Here is a 23,472-nt window from a genome sequence, read left to right as displayed (position 1 = left end):
TATCCTAAAAAAAATATTTATTTAAATCACTTTTTTTTTATTACTTATTCCTATCTTTATAAAAATTTATATTTTATTCCTACCTGTGACGTCTTCTTCCTCTGCCCCCCCTTTACATTTCTGGCTTTCTCTTGTGATGTAGACAGCGGTCCCACCCGCTATCTACGTAGGCTTTAATAGCAGCTCCGATATATATTTTCAAGGCTGTAAAAGGGCAGGTATCGCCAACAGCAGCGACACTGCAGTATACCTGCACAATTACTAGCCTTTTCTAAAATGTGAATACATTAACACCTTGTTTGCTGCAATTGTTTTTGAATAGCCAAACTCCAGCCACCACTTGCTTTATTTGGAGGAGCCAATCTACACTTGTTACTGGGGTAGACACAGCTAGCCACGGTCATTACGTAGGTGAAACTTGCAATGTTTTGTAGTTATTTACCTTATCACCTCTGCTGAGGATATTTTGGGACAGATATGTTGCAGTAAGGCTACTAAATCCTGACGTGTGTAGGTCCAATTCTCAACATTAGAAAACCCACAGTTGTCATAGTTAAAGGGACATGAAAGTCACACATAAACTTTTATGGATCAGACAGAGCTGCAATTTTAAGAGACTTTAAAATTCACTGCTATCATCAAATTTACTCTGTTCTCTTGGTATCCTTTGTTAGCACACATACATATATGCCTCTTGTCATTGGCTCACTAGATGTGTTCACTAGCTCCCAGCAGTGCATTGCTGCTCTGTACTTCACTATGGGGTCAATCGCTGTTACCACCTGTTTACACAGTTTAAAACCACAATGGAAACTAGGCCATAATGTCTTAAGTCCCTTTAAGTCAGGTGTTTATTGAACATATTTTTTATCTATACCTTGAATCTGTGCAAAGGAGGGCTACCAAAATGGTACATGGTCTAAAAAATAAAACTTACCAGGATAGGCTCAATGACCTAAATGTGTATAGCTTAGAGGAGAGAAGGGAAAGAGGTGATATGATAGCAACTTTCAAGTACATTAAAGGGTTTAGTAAAACTGAGGCTGTGGGTATTTTACATAAAATGGAAAATTCAAGAACAAGGGGTCATGAGCTCAAGCTAAAGGGTAGTAGATTCAGAAGTAATTTGAGGAAGCTTCTTTACAGAAAGAGTGATTGATTTATGGAATAAACTTCCTCAAGAGGTAGTAGCAACAAACACTGTGGGGGACTTTAAAAATGCATGGGACAAGCATAAGGCTATCCTACGAACTAGATAAGTTTATACTGTTGGGTAAGGTTGGGCAGACTTGCTGGGCCTATGGCTCTTATCTGCCGTCAATATCTATGTTTCTATGTTTCTATCTTTTGTATCCGATCTGTCCAATTTAAGCTCCTCCCCTGTACCTATGCTCCTCACTGCTTAAAAGTTTGCAGGTCCATTCCGGTGGCAATTTCCCACAACTTGAGCCCATACGGTATCCCAATGCGTAGCGTCCACTTGTGTACACTCCTAACAGGACACCATCTTGCAAATCTGAATATAGAAGTCTCGTCAGATAACTTAAGGAACGTACAGCGGCTCAGTAGCTTGTTCTTCAGGAGGTCACCACCTGGGAGCAGCCACTTTTAGTCCAATCGTAACTTTCATATAGGATCAGACTGATAAACTTTAGGAAAGTTCTCCTCTGCAAAAAGCACAATAGAGCTAAAAGAGGCTGCTCCCAGGTGGTGACCGTTAAAGACAGTTGAGTGTTTCTCCCTCTTTGTATATTCAATTGTATGTTGTATGATTGTTACTACACAGAGTTTCTAGTATTTTACTTCTTAGTAAGACTAAAATATTTAAAAACAAAATCCTGTAGGGGGCGCTGCTTTACACTTATATCACAATATTCTACAGATTCCTGCGCATCAGTATGATGTTTCTGTACAGGGTTTATTTATTCTTCAGTAACACATATTGCAGCACTATTTTTTTAATGTTATGATTTATTTGTAGTAAATGAAGTGCAGAATGTGTGTAAATTGTATACTTCTGTTTCTCAGCCAGATGCAGGGAGTGTACAGGGCGATAAGGGAGCAGAGTCTCGAGGAAGACGGGAGTCTGTCCAACATGGTGAGTTAACGGCTTTCTGTGTTTTTGTGATTGTCACTTAAAAGGGACATCAGAATACGAAAATGACTTTCTGTCATTCTTTAGAGCAGTGTTTTTCAACCGCGGTCCTCAAGTACCCTCAACAGGCCAGGTTTTCATTATAGCTGAACCATTGCACAGGTGAAGTAATCAGCTGATTAGTAACCATGGTTACTAACCTGATTTCACCCATAAGCTGAATATTTTCACCTGTGTTCTGATTTAGCTATAATGTAAACCTGGCCTTTTGGGGGGTACTTAAGAATTGCGGTTGAGAAACAATTCTTTAGAGAATGCCAACTTGCATTACTGTGACTTGATTATGTATTTACGTCACCTATTAGGACATAGCAGCAGGAGACACTTGGGGCCCAAAGAGCTAAACTTCACCAAATAAGACGCGGCTTGTCTCGCTGACCATAGCAGGGGCTGGTCTTGCGGAATTATCTTAAAAAAGGGGCAGTTCCTGCGAGTGGCGAGATGTCTCCTATAGAAAGTAATGGAGCTCGCTGGGTAGGGTGAAGTGAGCAGGGGGCTCACTTTACAAATTAAATCCTGCATCAAAAACAAATAACATTGCGCTTTCTGCGTATAGCATCTTACAATCACCTCTATTTTAGTATGCATGTGTTATAGTTTGCAAGAAAAAACAGAGAGATCTGTAAGGCGTAAATGTTTAGATAATTACGCTGGGATTTGAGAGACAATTTCATACACGCACTTGTTCAGCCCATTTTACAATAAAATGACCATTATTTTTTGTACTTAAAAGTATGAATTTCTATGTGTTTTTACACAGACAGTGTACATAAATTATGATTTTTGCTGTGCATATTTAATACGATTTCTTCTTGTGTAATTTTCATACAAATTTTTAATAAAATATGATTTTGGTGAACAATTTGTAATTTATGTAACTCCTTCCCATACAAAAATGCATTATACGACCCTTAGCAAAACACCAAAACACCAAGTAAAACGCTTTAGACATTTCCACCAGGAAGAATCTCATCAGCCCAGAGAGTGTTATAGAATTCCCCCAGGCAAATAGAAGTACTGGCAGCATTCTTATAGAATCTCACCAGCCCAGAGAGTGTTATATAATTCCACCAGGCAAATAGAAGTACTATGATTAAGGCTACATTTTACAGCCGAAACGCGTAAGACCGACTGGTAGCCGAAGGTCACAGCGCATTTACCTAGCTCATTATGATTTTTACCCCACTCATTTAAATGTACTTTTTTGGTTCTTATTATGTTGGAATTTAACGAGTCTATGTTTTCAATAAACTCACCCTTGGTTTGAAGCCCGAGTTCGCTGGATTTCTTTTTTTAAATAGAAGTACTGGCAGCATTCTTATAGAATCTCACCAGCCCAGAGAGTGTTATATAATTCCACCAGGGAAATAGAAGTACCGGCAGCATTCTTATAGAATCTCACCAGCCCAGAGAGCTTTATATAATTCCACCAGGGAAATAGAAGTACTGGCAGCATTCTTATAGAATCTCACCAGCCCAGAGAGCGTTATATAATTCCACCAGGCAAATAGAAGTACTGGCAGCATTCTTATAGAATCTCACCAGCCCAGAGAGCTTTATATAATTCCACCAGGGAAATAGAAGTACTGGCAGCATTCTTATAGAATCTCACCAGCCCAGAGAGCTTTATATAATTCCACCAGGGAAATAGAAGTACTGGCAGCATTCTTATAGAATCTCACCAGCCCAGAGAGCGTTATATAATTCCACCAGGCAAATAGAAGTACTGGCAGCATTCTTATAGAATCTCACCAGCCCAGAGAGCTTTATAGAATTCCACCTGGGAAATAGAAGTACTGGCAACATACTTATAGAATCTCACCAGCCCAGAGAGCTTTATAGAATTCCACCTGGGAAATAGAAGTACTGGCAACATTCTTATAGAATCTCACCAGTCCAGAGAGCTTTATAGAATTCCACCTGGGAAATAGAAGTACTGACAGCATTCCTATAGAATCTCACCAGCCCAGAGAGTGTTATAGAAGTACTGGCAGCATTCTTACAGAATCTCACCAGCCCAGAGAGCTTTATATAATTCCACCAGGGAAATAGAAGTACTGGCAGTATTCTTATAGAATCTCACCAGCCCAGAGAGCTTTATATAATTCCACCAGTGAAATAGAAGTACTGGCAGCATTCTTATAGAATCTCACCAGCCCAGAGAGTGTTATATAATTCCACCAGGGAAATAGAAGTACTGGCAGCATTCCTATAGAATCTCACCAGCCCAGAGAGCTTTATAGAATTCCACCTGGGAAATAGAAGTACTGACAGCATTCCTATAGAATCTTACCAGCCCAGAGAGCTTTATATAATTCCACCTGGGAAATAGAAGTACTGGCAGCATTCTTACAGAATCTCACCAGCCCAGAGAGCTTTATATAATTCCACCAGGGAAATAGAAGTACTGGCAGTATTCTTATAGAATCTCACCAGCCCAGAGAGCGTTATATAATTCCACCAGGGAAATAGAAGTACTGGCAGCATTCCTATAGAATCTTACCAGCCCAGAGAGCTTTATATAATTCCACCTGGGAAATAGAAGTACTGGCAGCATTCTTACAGAATCTCACCAGCCCAGAGAGCTTTATATAATTCCACCAGGGAAATAGAAGTACTGGCAGTATTCTTATAGAATCTCACCAGCCCAGAGAGCGTTATATAATTCCACCAGGGAAATAGAAGTACTGGCAGCATTCTTATAGAATCTCACCAGCCCAGAGAGCTTTATATAATTCCACCAGGGAAATAGAAGTACTGGCAGCATTCCTATAGAATCTCACCAGCCCAGAGAGCTTTATATAATTCCACCTGGGAAATAGAAGTACTGGCAGCATTCTTATAGAATCTCACCAGCCCAGAGAGCTTTACATAATTCCACCAGGGAAATAGAAGTATTGGCAGCATTCCTATAGAATCTCACCAGCCCAGAGAGCTTTATATAATTCCACCAGGGAAATAGAAGTATTGGCAGCATTCCTATAGAATCTCACCAGCCCAGAGAGCTTTATATAATTCCACCAGGGAAATAGATGTACTAGCAACATTCTTACAGAATCTCACCAGCCCAGAGAGCTTTATATAATTCCACCAGGGAAATAGAAGTATTGGCAGCATTCCTATAGAATCTCACCAGCCCAGAGAGCGTTATATAATTCCACCAGGGAAATAGAAGTACTGGCAGCATTCTTATAGAATCTCACCAGCCCAGAGAGCTTTATATAATTCCACCAGGGAAATAGAAGTACTGGCAGCATTCCTATAGAATCTCACCAGCCCAGAGAGCTTTGTATAATTCCACCAGGGAAATAGAAGTACTGGCAGCATTCTTATAGAATCTCACCAGCCCAGAGAGCTTTATATAATTCCACCAGGGAAATAGAAGTACTGGCAACATTCTTACAGAATCTCACCAGCCCAGAGAGCTTTATATAATTCCACCAGGGAAATAGAAGTATTGGCAGCATTCTTATAGAATCTCACCAGCCCAGAGAGCTTTATATAATTCCACCAGGGAAATAGAAGTACTGGCAGCATTCTTATAGAATCTCACCAGCCCAGAGAGCTTTATATAATTCCACCAGGGAAATAGAAGTACTGGCAGCATTCTTATAGAATCTCACCAGCCCAGAGAGCGTTATATAATTCCACCAGGGAAATAGAAGTACTGGCAGCATTCTTATAGAATCTCACCAGCCCAGAGAGCTTTATAGAATTCCACCAGGAAAATAGAAGTATTGGCAGCATTCTTATAGAATCTCAACAGCCCAGAGAGCTTTATATAATTCCACCAGGGAAATAGAAGTACTGGCAGCATTCTTATAGAATCTCACCAGCCCAGAGAGTGTTATATAATTCCACCAGGGAAATAGAAGTACTGGCAGCATTCTTATAGAATCTCACCAGCCCAGAGAGCTTTATATAATTCCACCAGGGAAATAGAAGTACTGGCAGCATTCCTATAGAATCTCACCAGCCCAGAGAGCTTTATAGAATTCCACCAGGGAAATAGATGTACTAGCAACATTCTTATAGAATCTCACCAGCCCAGAGAGCTTTATATAATTCCACCTGGGAAATAGAAGTACTGGCAGCATTCTTACAGAATCTCACCAGCCCAGAGAGCTTTATATAATTCCACCAGGGAAATAGAAGTACTGGCAGTATTCTTATAGAATCTCACCAGCCCAGAGAGCGTTATATAATTCCACCAGGGAAATAGAAGTACTGGCAGCATTCCTATAGAATCTCACCAGCCCAGAGAGCTTTATATAATTCCACCTGGGAAATAGAAGTACTGGCAGCATTCTTACAGAATCTCACCAGCCCAGAGAGCTTTATATAATTCCACCAGGGAAATAGAAGTACTGGCAGTATTCTTATAGAACCTCACCAGCCCAGAGAGCTTTATATAATTCCACCTGGGAAATAGAAGTACTGGCAGCATTCTTATAGAATCTCACCAGCCCAGAGAGCTTTATATAATTCCACCAGGGAAATAGAAGTATTGGCAGCATTCCTATAGAATCTCACCAGCCCAGAGAGCTTTATATAATTCCACCAGGGAAATAGAAGTATTGGCAGCATTCCTATAGAATCTTACCAGCCCAGAGAGCGTTATATAATTCCACCAGGGAAATAGAAGTACTGGCAGCATTCTTATAGAATCTCACCAGCCCAGAGAGCTTTATATAATTCCACCAGGGAAATAGAAGTATTGGCAGCATTCTTATAGAATCTCACCAGCCCAGAGAGCTTTATATAATTCCACCAGGGAAATAGAAGTATTGGCAGCATTCTTATAGAATCTCACCAGCCCAGAGAGCTTTATATAATTCCACCAGGGAAATAGAAGTACTGGCAGTATTCTTATAGAATCTCACCAGCCCAGAGAGCGTTATATAATTCCACCAGGGAAATAGAAGTACTGGCAGCATTCCTATAGAATCTCACCAGCCCAGAGAGCTTTATATAATTCCACCTGGGAAATAGAAGTACTGGCAGCATTCTTACAGAATCTCACCAGCCCAGAGAGCTTTATATAATTCCACCAGGGAAATAGAAGTACTGGCAGTATTCTTATAGAATCTCACCAGCCCAGAGAGCTTTATATAATTCCACCTGGGAAATAGAAGTACTGGCAGCATTCTTATATAATCTCACCAGCCCAGAGAGCTTTACATAATTCCACCAGGGAAATAGAAGTATTGGCAGCATTCCTATAGAATCTCACCAGCCCAGAGAGCGTTATATAATTCCACCAGGGAAATAGAAGTACTGGCAGCATTCTTATAGAATCTCACCAGCCCAGAGAGCTTTACATAATTCCACCAGGGAAATAGAAGTACTGGCAGCATTCCTATAGAATCTCACCAGCCCAGAGAGCTTTATATAATTCCACCTGGGAAATAGAAGTATTGGCAGCATTCCTATAGAATCTCACCAGCCCAGAGAGCTTTATATAATTCCACCAGGGAAATAGAAGTATTGGCAGCATTCCTATAGAATCTCACCAGCCCAAAGAGCTTTATATAATTCCACCTGGGAAATAGAAGTACTGGCAGCATTCTTATAGAATCTCACCAGCCCAGAGAGCTTTACATAATTCCACCAGGGAAATAGAAGTATTGGCAGCATTCCTATAGAATCTCACCAGCCCAGAGAGCTTTATATAATTCCACCAGGGAAATAGAAGTATTGGCAGCATTCCTATAGAATCTCACCAGCCCAGAGAGCTTTATATAATTCCACCAGGGAAATAGATGTACTAGCAACATTCTTACAGAATCTCACCAGCCCAGAGAGCTTTATATAATTCCACCAGGGAAATAGAAGTATTGGCAGCATTCCTATAGAATCTCACCAGCCCAGAGAGCTTTATATAATTCCACCAGGGAAATAGAAGTACTGGCAGCATTCTTATAGAATCTCACCAGCCCAGAGAGCTTTATATAATTCCACCAGGGAAATAGAAGTACTGGCAACATTCTTATAGAATCTCACCAGCCCAGAGAGCTTTATATAATTCCACCAGGGAAATAGAAGTATTGCCAGCATTCTTATAGAATCTCACCAGCCCAGAGAGCTTTATATAATTCCACCAGGGAAATAGAAGTACTGGCAGCATTCTTATAGAATCTCACCAGCCCAGAGAGCGTTATATAATTCCACCAGGGAAATAGAAGTACTGGCAGCATTCTTATAGAATCTCACCAGCCCAGAGAGCTTTATATAATTCCACCAGGGAAATAGAAGTATTGGCAGCATTCTTATAGAATCTCACCAGCCCAGAGAGCTTTATATAATTCCACCAGGGAAATAGAAGTACTGGCAGCATTCTTATAGAATCTCACCAGCCCAGAGAGTGTTATATAATTCCACCAGGGAAATAGAAGTACTGGCAGCATTCCTATAGAATCTCACCAGCCCAGAGAGTGTTATATAATTCCACCAGGGAAATAGAAGTACTGGCAGCATTCTTATAGAATCTCACCAGCCCAGAGAGTGTTATATAATTCCACCAGGGAAATAGAAGTACTGGCAGCATTCTTATAGAATCTCACCAGCCCAGAGAGCTTTATATAATTCCACCAGGGAAATAGAAGTATTGGCAGCATTCCTATAGAATCTCACCAGCCCAGAGAGCTTTATATAATTCCACCAGGGAAATTGAAGTACTGGCAGCATTCTTATAGAATCTCACCAGCCCAGAGAGCTTTATATAATTCCACCAGGGAAATAGAAGTACTGGCAGCATTCTTACAGAATCTCACCAGCCCAGAGAGCTTTATATAATTCCACCAGGGAAATAGAAGTACTGGCAGCATTCTTATAGAATCTCACCAGCCCAGAGAGCGTTATATAATTCCACCAGGGAAATAGAAGTACTGGCAGCATTCTTATAGAATCTCACCAGCCCAGAGAGCTGTTATATAATTCCACCAGGGAAATAGAAGTACTGGCAGCATTCTTATAGAATCTCACCAGCCCAGAGAGCTTTATATAATTCCACCAGGGAAATAGAAGTACTGGCAGCATTCTTATAGAATCTCACCAGCCCAGAGAGTGTTATATAATTCCACCAGGGAAATAGAAGTACTGGCAGCATTCTTATAGAATCTCACCAGCCCAGATAGCTTTATATAATTCCACCAGGGAAATAGAAGTACTGGCAGCATTCTTATAGAATCTCACCAGCCCAGAGAGCTTTATATAATTCCACCGGGGAAATAGAAGTACTGGCAGCATTCTTATAGAATCTCACCAGCCCAGAGAGCTTTATATAATACCACCAGGGAAATAGAAGTACTGGCAGCATTCCTATAGAATCTCACCAGCCCAGAGAGCTTTATATAATTCCACCAGGGAAATAGAAGTACTGGCAGCATTCTTATAGAATCTCACCAGCCCAGAGAGCTTTATATAATTCCACCAGGGAAATAGAAGTACCGGCAGCATTCTTATAGAATCTCACCAGCCCAGAGAGCTTTATATAATTCCACCAGGGAAATAGAAGTACTGGCAGCATTCTTATAAAATCTCACCAGCCCAGAGAGCTTTATATAATTCCACCGGGGAAATAGAAGTACTGGCAGCATTCCTATAGAATCTCACCAGCCCAGAGAGCTTTATATAATTCCACCTGGGAAATAGAAGTACTGGCAGCATTCTTATAGAATCTCACCAGCCCAGAGAGCTTTATATAATACCACCAGGGAAATAGAAGTACTGGCAGCATTCCTATAGAATCTCACCAGCCCAGAGAGCTTTATATAATTCCACCTGGGAAATAGAAGTATTGGCAGCATTCTTATAGAATCTCACCAGCCCAGAGAGCTTTAAATAATTCCACCAGGGAAATAGAAGTATTGGCAGCATTCCTATAGAATCTCACCAGCCCAGAGAGCTTTATATAATTCCACCAGGGAAATAGAAGTATTGGCAGCATTCCTATAGAATCTCACCAGCCCAGAGAGCTTTATATAATTCCACCAGGGAAATAGAAGTATTGGCAGCATTCCTATAGAATCTCACCAGCCCAGAGAGCTTTATATAATTCCACCAGGGAAATAGATGTACTGGCAGTATTCTTATAGAATCTCACCAGCCCAGAGAGCTTTATATAATTCCACCAGGGAAATAGAAGTATTGGCAGCATTCCTATAGAATCTCACCAGCCCAGAGAGCTTTATATAATTCCACCAGGGAAATAGAAGTACTGGCAGCATTCTTATAGAATCTCACCAGCCCAGAGAGCTTTATATAATTCCACCAGGGAAATAGAAGTACTGGCAACATTCTTACAGAATCTCACCAGCCCAGAGAGCTTTATATAATTCCACCAGGGAAATAGAAGTATTGGCAGCATTCTTATAGAATCTCACCAGCCCAGAGAGCTTTATATAATTCCACCAGGGAAATAGAAGTACTGGCAGCATTCTTATAGAATCTCACCAGCCCAGAGGGCTCTATATAATTCTACCAGGGAAATAGAAGTATTGGCAGCATTCTTATAGAATCTCACCAGCCCAGAGAGTGTTATATAATTCCACCAGGGAAATAGAAGTATTGGCAGCATTCCTATAGAATCTCACCAGCCCAGAGAGCTTTATATAATTCCACCAGGGAAATAGAAGTACTGGCAACATTCTTACAGAATCTCACCAGCCCAGAGAGCTTTATATAATTCCACCAGGGAAATAGAAGTATTGGCAGCATTCTTATAGAATCTCACCAGCCCAGAGAGCTTTATATAATTCCACCAGGGAAATAGAAGTACCGGCAGCATTCTTATAGAATCTCACCAGCCCAGAGAGCTTTATATAATTCCACCGGGGAAATAGAAGTACTGGCAGCATTCCTATAGAATCTCACCAGCCCAGAGAGCTTTATATAATTCCACCTGGGAAATAGAAGTACTGGCAGCATTCTTATAGAATCTCACCAGCCCAGAGAGCTTTATATAATTCCACCAGGGAAATAGAAGTATTGGCAGCATTCTTATAGAATCTCACCAGCCCAGAGAGCTTTATATAATTCCACCAGGGAAATATAAGTATTGGCAGCATTCTTACAGAATCTCACCAGCCCAGAGAGCTTTATATAATTCCACCAGGGAAATAGAAGTACTGGCAGCATTCTTATAGAATCTCACCAGCCCAGAGAGCTTTATATAATTCCACCAGGGAAATAGAAGTACTGGCAGCATTCTTATAGAATCTCACCAGCCCAGAGAGCGTTATATAATTCCACCAGGGAAATAGAAGTACTGGCAGCATTCTTATAGAATCTCACCAGCCCAGAGAGCTTTATATAATTCCACCAGGGAAATAGAAGTACTGGCAACATTCTTACAGAATCTCACCAGCCCAGAGAGCTTTATATAATTCCACCAGGGAAATAGAAGTACAGGCAGCATTCTTACAGAAGCAGGAATGTATGAAAACGGGGTTTAAAATAAAAAAAATGAGTTTGTGGAATAACAGGTAAATGAGATGGGAAGGTGAGTAGTTGTCGCATGACAAATGTGTGTAAGCACTGGCTGAGTTAGTTGGTTTGAATCTAGGTGACAAGAAACCAAATAAGTTGTTGACAGGAACTAGGAACAGGAATATAGTGATTAGAGATAGCTGTTAGATAATTAATTGTCACAGCCAAAAGGTCCGAAACTGTACAGTCATTGGTGTCAGTCAGGGGTGAGAAAAATACAGAATCAGGTGTCACAGCTAAAGAGTCAGAGGCTGTATAGTCACTGGTGTCACAGCTATAGAGTCAGAAGCTGTATAGTCACTGGTGTCACAACTAAAGAGTCAGAAGCTGTATAGTCACTGGTGTCACAGCTAAAGAGTCAGAGGCTGTATAGTCACTGGTGTCACAGCTAAAGAGTCAGAGGCTGTATAGTCACTGGTGTCACAACTAAAGAGTCAGAGGCTGTATAGTCACTGGTGTCACAGCTAAAGAGTCAGAAGCTGTATAGTCACTGGTGTCACAGTTAAAGAGTCAGAAGCTGTATAGTCACTGGTGTCACAGCTAAAGAGTCAGAAGCTGTATAGTCACTGGTGTCACAGTTAAAGAGTCAGAAGCTGTATAGTCACTGGTGTCACAGCTAAAGAGTCAGAAGCTGTATAGTCACTGGTGTCACAGCTAAAGAGTCAGAAGCTGTATAGTCACTGGTGTCACAGCTAAAGGGTCAGAAGCTGTATAGTCACTGGTGTCACAGCTAAAGAGTCAGAAGCTGTATAGTCACTGGTGTCACAGCTAAAGAGTCAGAGGCTGTATAGTCACTGGTGTCACAGCTATAGAGTCAGAAGCTGTATAGTCACTGGTGTCACAGCTATAGAGTCAGAAGCTGTATAGTCACTGGTGTCACAGCTAAAGGATCAGAAGCTGTATAGTCACTGGTGTCACAGCTATAGAGTCAGAAGCTGTATAGTCACTGGTGTCACAGCTAAAGAGTCAGAAGCTGTATAGTCACTGGTGTCACAGCTAAAGAGTCAGAAGCTGTATAGTCACTGGTGTCACAGCTAAAGAGTCAGAAGCTGTATAGTCACTGGTGTCACAGCTAACGAGTCAGAAGCTGTATAGTCACTGGTGTCACAGCTGAAGAGTCAGAAGCTGTATAGTCACTGGTGTCACAGCTAAAGGGTGAGAAGCTGTATAGTCACTGGTGTCACAGCTAAAGAGTCAGAGGCTGTATAGTCACTGGTGTCACAGCTAAAGAGTCAGAAGCTGTATACTCACTGGTGTCACAGTTAAAGAGTCAGAAGCTGTATTGTCACTGGTGTCACAGCTAAAGAGTCAGAAGCTGTATAGTCACTGGTGTCACACCTATAGAGTCAGAAGCTGTATAGTCACTGGTGTCACAGCTAAGGGTGAGAAGCTGTATAGTCACTGGTGTCACAGTTAAAGAGTCAGAGGCTGTATAGTCACTGGTGTCACAGCTAAAGAGTCAGAAGCTGTATAGTCACTGGTGTCACAGCTATAGAGTCAGAGGCTGTATAGTCACTGGTGTCACAGCTATAGAGTCAGAGGCTGTATAGTCACTGGTGTCACAGCTAAAGAGTCAGAAGCTGTATAGTCACTGGTGTCACAGCTAAGGGTGAGAAGCTGTATAGTCACTGGTGTCACAGCTGAAGAGTCAGAAGCTGTATAGTCACTGGTGTCACAGCTAAAGGGTGAGAAGCTGTATAGTCACTGGTGTCACAGCTAAAGAGTCAGAGGCTGTATAGTCACTGGTGTCACAGCTAAAGAGTCAGAAGCTGTATACTCACTGGTGTCACAGTTAAAGAGTCAGAAGCTGTATTGTCACTGGTGTCACAGCTAAAGAGTCTGAAGCTGTATAGTCACTGGTGTCACACCTATAGAGTCAGAAGCTGTATAGTCACTGGTGTCACAGCTAAGGGTGAGAAGCTGTATAGTCACTGGTGTCACAGTTAAAGAGTCAGAGGCTGTATAGTCACTGGTGTCACAGCTAAAGAGTCAGAAGCTGTATAGTCACTGGTGTCACAGCTAAAGGGTCAGAAGCTGTATAGTCACTGGTGTCACAGCTAAAGAGTCAGAAGCTGTATAGTCACTGGTGTCACAGCTAAAGAGTCAGAAGCTGTATAGTCACTGGTGTCACAGCTAAAGAGTCAGAAGCTGTATAGTCACTGGTGTCACAGCTAAAGAGTCAGAAGCTGTATAGTCACTGGTGTCACAGCTAAAGAGTCAGAAGCTGTATAGTCACTGGTGTCACAGCTAACGAGTCAGAAGCTGTATAGTCACTGGTGTCACAGCTATAGAGTCAGAAGCTGTATAGTCACTGGTGTCACAGCTATAGAGTCAGAAGCTGTATAGTCACTGGTGTCACAGCTAACGAGTCAGAAGCTGTATAGTCACTGGTGTCACAGCTAAAGGGTCAGAAGCTGTATAGTCACTGGTGTCACAGCTATAGAGTCAGAAGCTGTATAGTCACTGGTGTCACAGCTAAAGGATCAGAAGCTCTATAGTCACTGGTGTCACAGCTAAAGAGTCAGAAGCTGTATAGTCACTGGTGTCACAGCTAAAGAGTCAGAAGCTGTATAGTCACTGGTGTCACAGCTAAAGGGTCAGAAGCTGTATAGTCACTGGTGTCACAGCTAAAGAGTCAGAAGCTGTATAGTCACTGGTGTCACAGCTAAAGGGTCAGAAGCTGTATAGTCACTGGTGTCACAGCTAAAGAGTCAGAAGCTGTATAGTCACTGGTGTCACAGCTAAAGAGTCAGAAGCTGTATAGTCACTGGTGTCACAGCTATAGAGTCAGAAGCTGTATAGTCACTGGTGTCACAGCTAAAGGGTCAGAAGCTGTATAGTCACTGGTGTCACAGCTAAAGGGTCAGAAGCTGTATAGTCACTGGTGTCACAGCTAAAGAGTCAGAAGCTGTATAGTCACTGGTGTCACAGCTAAAGAGTCAGAGGCTGTATAGTCACTGGTGTCACAGCTATAGAGTCAGAGGCTGTATAGTCACTGGTGTCACAGCTAAAGGGTCAGAGGCTGTATAGTCACTGGTGTCACAGCTAAAGAGTCAGAAGCTGTATAGTCACTGGTGTCACAGTTAAAGAGTCAGAAGCTGTATAGTCACTGGTGTCACAGCTGAAGAGTCAGAAGCTGTATAGTCACTGGTGTCACAGCTAAAGGGTGAGAAGCTGTATAGTCACTGTGTCACAGCTAAAGAGTCAGAAGCTGTATAGTCACTGGTGTCACAGCTAAAGAGTCAGAAGCTGTATAGTCACTGGTGTCACAGCTAAAGAGTCAGAAGCTGTATAGTCACTGGTGTCACAGCTAAAGAGTCAGAAGCTGTATAGTCACTGGTGTCACAGGCTATAGAGTCAGAAGCTGTATAGTCACTGGTGTCACAGCTAAAGGTGTCAGAAGCTGTATAGTCACTGGTGTCACAGCTTAAAGAGTCAGAAGCTGTATAGTCACTTGGGTCACAGCTATAGAGGTCAGAGGCTGGTTTAAATTCACTGGTGTCACGTATAGAGTCAGAAGGCTGTATAGTCACTGGTGTCACAGCTAAAGAGTCAGAAGCTGTATAGTCACTGGTGTCACAGCTAAAGAGTCAGAAGCTGTATAGTCACTGGGTGTCACAGCTAAAGAGTCAGAAGCTGTATAGTCACTGGTGTCACAGCTAAAGAGTCAGAAGCTGTATAGTCACTGGTGTCACAGCTATAGAGGTCAGAAGCTGTATAGTCACTGGTGTCACAGCTAAAGAGTCAGAAGCTGTATAGTCCCTGGTGTCACAGCTATAGAGTCAGAAGCTGTATAGTCACTGGTGTCCACAGCTAAAGAGTCAGAAGCTGTATAGTCACTGGTGTCACAGCTATAGAGTCAGAAGCTGTATAGTCACTGGTGTCACAGCTATAGAGTCAGAAGCTGTATAGTCACTGGTGTCACAGCTAAAGAGTCAGAAGCTGTATAGTCACTGGTGTCACAGCTATAGAGTCAGAGGCTGTATAGTCACTGGTGTCACAGCTATAGAGTCAGAAGCTGTATAGTCACTGGTGTCACAGCTAAAGAGTCAGAAGCTGTATAGTCACTGGTGTCACAGCTAAAGAGTCAGAAGCTGTATAGTCACTGGTGTCACAGCTAAAGAGTCAGAAGCTGTATAGTCACTGGTGTCACAGCTAACGTGTCAGAAGCTGTATAGTCACTGGTGTCACAGTTAAAGAGTCAGAAGCTGTATAGTCACTGGTGTCACAGCTAAGGGTGAGAAGCTGTATAGTCACTGGTGTCACAGTTAAAGAGTCAGAGGCTGTATAGTCACTGGTGTCACAGCTAAAGAGTCAGAAGCTGTATAGTCACTGGTGTCACAGCTAAAGAGTCAGAAGCTGTATAGTCACTGGTGTCACAGCTAAAGAGTCAGAAGCTGTATAGTCACTGGTGTCACAGCTAAAGAGTCAGAAGGCTGTATAGTCACTGGTGTCACAGCTATAGAGTCAGAAGCTGTATAGTCACTGGTGTCACAGCTAAAGAGTCAGAAGCTGTATAGTCACTGGTGTCACAGCTAAAGAGTCAGAGGCTGTATAGTCACTGGTGTCACAGCTATAGAGTCAGAAGCTGTATAGTCACTGGTGTCACAGCTATAGAGTCAGAAGCTGTATAGTCACTGGTGTCACAGCTAAAGAGTCAGAAGCTGTATAGTCACTGGTGTCACAGCTAAAGAGTCAGAAGCTGTATAGTCACTGGTGTCACAGCTAAAGAGTCAGAAGCTGTATAGTCACTGGTGTCACAGCTAAAGAGTCAGAAGCTGTATAGTCACTGGTGTCACAGCTATAGAGTCAGAGGCTGTATAGTCACTGGTGTCACAGCTATAGAGTCAGAAGCTGTATAGTCACTGGTGTCACAGCTAAAGGATCAGAAGCTGTATAGTCACTGGTGTCACAGCTAAGGGTGAGAAGCTGTATAGTCACTGGTGTCACAGCTGAAGAGTCAGAAGCTGTATAGTCACTGGTGTCACAGCTAAAGAGTCAGAAGCTGTATAGTCACTGGTGTCACAGCTAAAGAGTCAGAAGCTGTATAGTCACTGGTGTCACAGCTATAGAGTCAGAAGCTGTATAGTCACTGGTGTCACAGTTAAAGAGTCAGAAGCTGTATTGTCACTGGTGTCACAGCTAAAGAGTCAGAAGCTGTATAGTCACTGGTGTCACAGCTATAGAGTCAGAAGCTGTATAGTCACTGGTGTCACAGCTAAGGGTGAGAAGCTGTATAGTCACTGGTGTCACAGCTAAAGAGTCAGAAGCTGTATAGTCACTGGTGTCACAGCTAAAGAGTCAGAAGCTGTATAGTCACTGGTGTCACAGCTAAAGAGTCAGAAGCTGTATAGTCACTGGTGTCACAGCTAAAGAGTCAGAAGCTGTATAGTCACTGGTGTCACAGCTAAAGAGTCAGAAGCTGTATAGTCACTGGTGTCACAGCTAAAGAGTCAGAAGCTGTATAGTCACTGGTGTCACAGCTAAAGAGTCAGAAGCTGTATAGTCACTGGTGTCACAGCTAAAGGAGTCAGAAGCTGTATAGTCACTGGTGTCACAGCTAAAGAGTCAGAAGCTGTATAGTCACTGGTGTCACAGCTAAAGGGTCAGAAGCTGTATAGTCACTGGTGTCACAGCTAAAGAGTCAGAAGCTGTATAGTCACTGGTGTCACAGCTAAAGAGTCAGAAGCTGTATAGTCACTGGTGTCACAGCTAAAGAGTCAGAAGCTGTATAGTCACTGGTGTCACAGCTAAAGAGTCAGAAGCTGTATAGTCACTGGTGTCACAGCTAAAGAGTCAGAAGCTGTATAGTCACTGGTGTCACAGCTAAAGAGTCAGAAGCTGTATAGTCACTGGTGTCACAGCTAAAGAGGTCAGAAGCTGTATAGTCACTGGTGTCACAGCTATAGAGTCAGAAGCTGTATAGTCACTGGTGTCACAGCTAAAGAGTCAGAAGCTGTATAGTCACTGGTGTCACAGCTAAAGAGTCAGAAGCTGTATAGTCACTGGTGTCACAGCTAAAGAGTCAGAAGCTGTATAGTCACTGGTGTCACAGCTAAAGAGTCAGAAGCTGTATAGTCACTGGTGTCACAGCTATAGAGTCAGAAGCTGTATAGTCACTGGTGTCACAGCTAAAGAGTCAGAAGCTGTATAGTCACTGGTGTCACAGCTAAAGAGTCAGAAGCTGTATAGTCACTGGTGTCACAGCTAAAGAGTCAGAAGCTGTATAGTCACTGGTGTCACAGCTAAAGAGTCAGAAGCTGTATAGTCACTGGTGTCACAGCTAAAGAGTCAGAAGCTGTATAGTCACTGTGTCACAGCTAAAGAGTCAGAAGCTGTATAGTCACTGGGTGTCACAGCTAAAGAGTCAGAAGGCTGTATAGTCACTGGTGTCACAGCTAAAGAGTCAGAAGCTGTATAGTCACTGGTGTCACAGCTGAAGAGTCAGAAGCTGTATAGTCACTGGTGTCACAGCTAAAGGGTCAGAAGCTGTATAGTCACTGGTGTCACAGCTAAAGAGTCAGAAGCTGTATAGTCACTGGTGTCACAGCTAAAGAGTCAGAAGCTGTATAGTCACTGGTGTCACAGCTAAGGAGTCAGAAGCTGTATAGTCACTGGTGTCACAGCTAAAGAGTCAGAAGCTGTATAGTCACTGGTGTCACAGCTAAAGAGGTCAGAAGCTGTATAGTCACTGGTGTCACAGCTAAAGGGTCAGAAGCTGTATAGTCACTGGTGTCACAGCTAAAGAGTCAGAAGCTGTATAGTCACTGGTGTCACAGCTAAGAGTCAGAAGCTGTATAGTCACTGGTGTCACAGCTAAAGAGTCAGAAGCTGTATAGTCACTGGTGTCACAGCTAAAGAGTCAGAAGCAGTATAGTCACTGGTGTCACAGCTAAAGGGTCAGAAGCTGTATAGTCACTGGTGTCACAGCTAAAGAGTCAGAAGCTGTATAGGTCACTGGTGTCACAGCTAAAGGAGTCAGAAGCTGTATAGTCACTGGTGTCACAGCTAAAGAGTCAGAAGCTGTATAGTCACTGGTGTCACAGCTAAAGAGTCAGAAGCTGTATAGTCACTGGTGTCACAGCTAAAGAGTCAGAAGCTGTATAGTCACTGGTGTCACAGCTAAAGAGTCAGAAGCTGTATAGTCACTGGTGTCACAGCTAAAGAGTCAGAGGCTGTATAGTCACTGGTGTCACAGCTATAGAGTCAGAAGCTGTATAGTCACTGGTGTCACAGCTAAAGAGTCAGAAGCTGTATAGTCACTGGTGTCACAGCTAAAGAGTCAGAGGCTGTATAGTCACTGGTGTCACAGCTAAAGAGTCAGAGGCTGTATAGTCACTGGTGTCACAGCTAATAGAGTCAGAAGCTGTATAGTCACTGGTGTCACAGCTAAAGAGTCAGAAGCTGTATAGTCACTGGTGTCCACAGCTATAGAGTCAGAAGCTGTATAGTCACTGGTGTCCACAGCTATAGAGTCAAAGCTGTATAGTCACTGGTGTCACAGCTAAAGGGTCAGAAGCTGTATAGTCACTGGTGTCACAGCTAAAGAGTCAGAAGCTGTATAGTCACTGGTGTCACAGCTAAAGGAGTCAGAAGCTGTATAGTCACTGGTGTCACAGCTAAAGAGTCAGAGGCTGTTATAGTCACTGGTGTCACAGCTAAAGAGTCAGAGCTGTATAGTCACTGGTGTCACAGCTAAAGAGTCAGAAGGCTGTATAGTCACTGGTGTCACAGCTAAAGAGTCAGAAGCTGTATAGTCACTGGTGTGTCACAGCTAAAGAGTCAGAAGGCTGTATAGTCCACTGGTGTCACAAGCTATAGAGTCAGAAGCTGTATAGTCACTGGTGTCACAGCTAAAGAGGTCAGAAGCTGTATAGTCACTGGTGTCACAGCTATAGAGTCAGAGGCTGTATAGTCACTGGTGTCACAGCTATAGAGTCAGAAGCTGTATAGTCACTGGTGTCACAGCTAAAGAGTCAGAAGCTGTATAGTCACTGGTGTCACAGTTAAAGAGTCAGAAGCTGTATAGTCACTGGTGTCACAGTTAAAGAGTCAGAAGCTGTATAGTCACTGGTGTCACAGCTATAGAGTCAGAGGCTGTATAGTCACTGGTGTCACAGCTAAAGAGTCAGAAGCTGTATAGTCACTGGTGTCACACCTATAGAGTCAGAAGCTGTATAGTCACTGGTGTCACAGCTAAGGGTGAGAAGCTGTATAGTCACTGGTGTCACAGCTAAAGAGTCAGAAGCTGTATAGTCACTGGTGTCACAGCTATAGAGTCAGAAGCTGTATAGTCACTGGTGTCACAGCTGAAGAGTCAGAAGCTGTATAGTCACTGGTGTCACAGCTAAAGAGTCAGAAGCTGTATAGTCACTGGTGTCACAGCTATAGAGTCAGAAGCTGTATAGTCACTGGTGTCACAGCTAAAGAGTCAGAAGCTTTATAGTCACTGGTGTCACAGCTAAAGAGTCAGAGGCTGTATAGTCACTGGTGTCACAGCTAAAGAGTCAGAAGCTGTATAGTCACTGGTGTCACAGCTAAAGAGTCAGAGGCTGTATAGTCACTGGTGTCACAGCTAAAGAGTCAGAAGCTGTATAGTCACTGGTGTCACAGCTGAAGAGTCAGAAGCTGTATAGTCACTGGTGTCACAGCTAAAGGGTGAGAAGCTGTATAGTCACTGGTGTCACAGCTAAAGAGTCAGAAGCTGTATAGTCACTGGTGTCACAGTTAAAGAGTCAGAAGCTGTATAGTCACTGGTGTCACAGCTAAAGAGTCAGAAGCTGTATAGTCACTGGTGTCACAGCTAAAGAGTCAGAAGCTGTATAGTCACTGGTGTCACAGCTAAAGAGTCAGAAGCTGTATAGTCACTGGTGTCACAGCTAAAGGGTCAGAAGCTGTATAGTCACTGGTGTCACAGCTAAAGAGTCAGAAGCTGTATAGTCACTGGTGTCACAGCTAAGGGTGAGAAGCTGTATAGTCACTGGTGTCACAGCTAAAGAGTCAGAAGCTGTATAGTCACTGGTGTCACAGCTAAAGAGTCAGAGGCTGTATAGTCACTGGTGTCACAGCTAAAGAGTCAGAAGCTGTATAGTCACTGGTGTCACAGCTATAGAGTCAGAAGCTGTATAGTCACTGGTGTCACAGCTATAGAGTCAGAAGCTGTATAGTCACTGGTGTCACAGCTAAAGAGTCAGAAGCTGTATAGTCACTGGTGTCACAGCTATAGAGTCAGAAGCTGTATAGTCACTGGTGTCACAACTAAAGCGTCAGAAGCTGTATAGTCACTGGTGTCACAGCTAAAGAGTCAGAAGCTGTATAGTCACTGGTGTCACAGCTATAGAGTCAGAAGCTGTATAGTCACTGGTGTCACAGCTATAGAGTCAGAAGCTGTATAGTCACTGGTGTCACAGCTATAGAGTCAGAAGCTGTATAGTCACTGGTGTCACAGCTAAAGAGTCAGAAGCTGTATAGTCACTGGTGTCACAGCTATAGAGTCAGAGGCTGTATAGTCACTGGTGTCACAGCTATAGAGTCAGAAGCTGTATAGTCACTGGTGTCACAACTAAAGCGTCAGAAGCTGTATAGTCACTGGTGTCACAGCTAAAGAGTCAGAAGCTGTATAGTCACTGGTGTCACAGCTAAAGAGTCAAAAGCTGTATAGTCACTGGTGTCACAGCTAAAGGGTCAGAAGCTGTATAGTCACTGGTGTCACAATTAAAGAGTCAGAAGCTGTATAGTCACTGGTGTCACAGCTAAGGGTGAGAAGCTGTATAGTCACTGGTGTCACAGTTAAAGAGTCAGAGGCTGTATAGTCACTGGTGTCACAGCTAAAGAGTCAAAAGCTGTATAGTCACTGGTGTCACAGCTAAAGAGTCAGAAGCTGTATAGTCACTGGTGTCACAGCTAAAGAGTCAGAAGCTGTATAGTCACTGGTGTCACAGCTAAAGAGTCAGAGGCTGTATAGTCACTGGTGTCACAGCTATAGAGTCAGAAGCTGTATAGTCACTGGTGTCACAGCTAAAGAGTCAGAAGCTGTATAGTTACTGGTGTCACAGCTAAAGAGTCAGAAGCTGTATAGTCACTGGTGTCACAGCTATAGAGTCAGAGGCTGTATAGTCACTGGTGTCACAGCTATAGAGTCAGAAGCTGTATAGTCACTGGTGTCACAGCTAAAGAGTCAGAAGCTGTATAGTCACTGGTGTCACAGTTAAAGAGTCAGAAGCTGTATAGTCACTGGTGTCACAGCTAAAGAGTCAGAAGCTGTATAGTCACTGGTGTCACAGCTATAGAGTCAGAGGCTGTATAGTCACTGGTGTCACAGCTATAGAGTCAGAGGCTGTATAGTCACTGGTGTCACAGCTAAAGAGTCAGAAGCTGTATAGTCACTGGTGTCACAGCTAAGGGTGAGAAGCTGTATAGTCACTGGTGTCACAGCTGAAGAGTCAGAAGCTGTATAGTCACTGGTGTCACAGCTAAAGGGTGAGAAGCTGTATAGTCACTGGTGTCACAGCTAAAGAGTCAGAGGCTGTATAGTCACTGGTGTCACAGCTAAAGAGTCAGAAGCTGTATACTCACTGGTGTCACAGTTAAAGAGTCAGAAGCTGTATTGTCACTGGTGTCACAGCTAAAGAGTCAGAAGCTGTATAGTCACTGGTGTCACACCTATAGAGTCAGAAGCTGTATAGTCACTGGTGTCACAGCTAAGGGTGAGAAGCTGTATAGTCACTGGTGTCACAGCTAAAGAGTCAGAAGCTGTATAGTCACTGGTGTCACAGCTAAAGAGTCAGAAGCTGTATAGTCACTGGTGTCACAGCTAAAGAGTCAGAAGCTGTATAGTCACTGGTGTCACAGCTAAAGAGTCAGAAGCTGTATAGTCACTGGTGTCACAGCTAAAGAGTCAGAAGCTGTATAGTCACTGGTGTCACAGCTAAAGAGTCAGAAGCTGTATAGTCACTGGTGTCACAGCTAAAGAGTCAGAAGCTGTATAGTCACTGGTGTCACAGCTAAAGAGTCAGAAGCTGTATAGTCACTGGTGTCACAGCTAAAGAGTCAGAAGCTGTATAGTCACTGGTGTCACAGCTAAGGGTGAGAAGCTGTATAGTCACTGGTGTCACAGCTAAAGAGTCAGAAGCTGTATAGTCACTGGTGTCACAGCTAAAGAGTCAGAAGCTGTATAGTCACTGGTGTCACAGCTGAAGAGTCAGAAGCTGTATAGTCACTGGTGTCACAGCTAAGGGTGAGAAGCTGTATAGTCACTGGTGTCACAGCTAAAGAGTCAGAAGCTGTATAGTCACTGGTGTCACAGCTATAGAGTCAGAAGCTGTATAGTCACTGGTGTCACAGCTAAAGAGTCAGAAGCTGTATAGTCACTGGTGTCACAGCTAAAGAGTCAGAAGCTGTATAGTCACTGGTGTCACAGCTAAAGAGTCAGAAGCTGTATAGTCACTGGTGTCACAGCTAAAGAGTCAGAAGCTGTATAGTCACTGGTGTCACAGCTAAAGGGTCAGAAGCTGTATAGTCACTGGTGTCACAGCTAAAGGGTCAGAAGCTGTATAGTCACTGGTGTCACAGCTAAAGAGGTCAGAAGCTGTATAGTCCCTGGTGTCACAGCTAAAGAGTCAGAAGCTGTATAGTCACTGGTGTCACAGCTAAAGGTTCAGAAGCTGTATAGTCACTGGTGGTCACAGCTGAAGAGTCAGAAGCTGTATAGTCACTGGTGTCACAGCTATAGAGTCAGAAGCTGTATAGTCACTGGTGTCACAGCTAAAGGGTCAGAGGGCTGTATAGTCACTGGTGTCACAGCTAAAGAGTCAGAAGCTGTATAGTCA

General features: G+C 43.1%; 1 protein-coding gene across 1 annotated transcript in view; it reads left to right on the top strand.

The window, feature by feature from the left end:
- The window catches only part of BSCL2 (BSCL2 lipid droplet biogenesis associated, seipin), a 64,193-nt gene that overhangs the window by 29,760 nt on the left and 10,961 nt on the right, over positions 1-23,472 (top strand). Inside the window, exon 8 of the mRNA XM_053720051.1 lies at positions 2,029-2,098. Coding sequence (XP_053576026.1) covers positions 2,029-2,098 — 70 coding nt within the window. The remainder of the gene's footprint in view (positions 1-2,028; positions 2,099-23,472) is intronic.

This window comes from Bombina bombina, chromosome 7 (assembly GCF_027579735.1).
Source record: "Bombina bombina isolate aBomBom1 chromosome 7, aBomBom1.pri, whole genome shotgun sequence".
Taxonomy (NCBI): Eukaryota; Metazoa; Chordata; class Amphibia; order Anura; family Bombinatoridae; genus Bombina; species Bombina bombina.
Note: the sequence above shows the minus strand (reverse complement) of the source record. Positions and strands in the feature narration are given on the sequence as shown.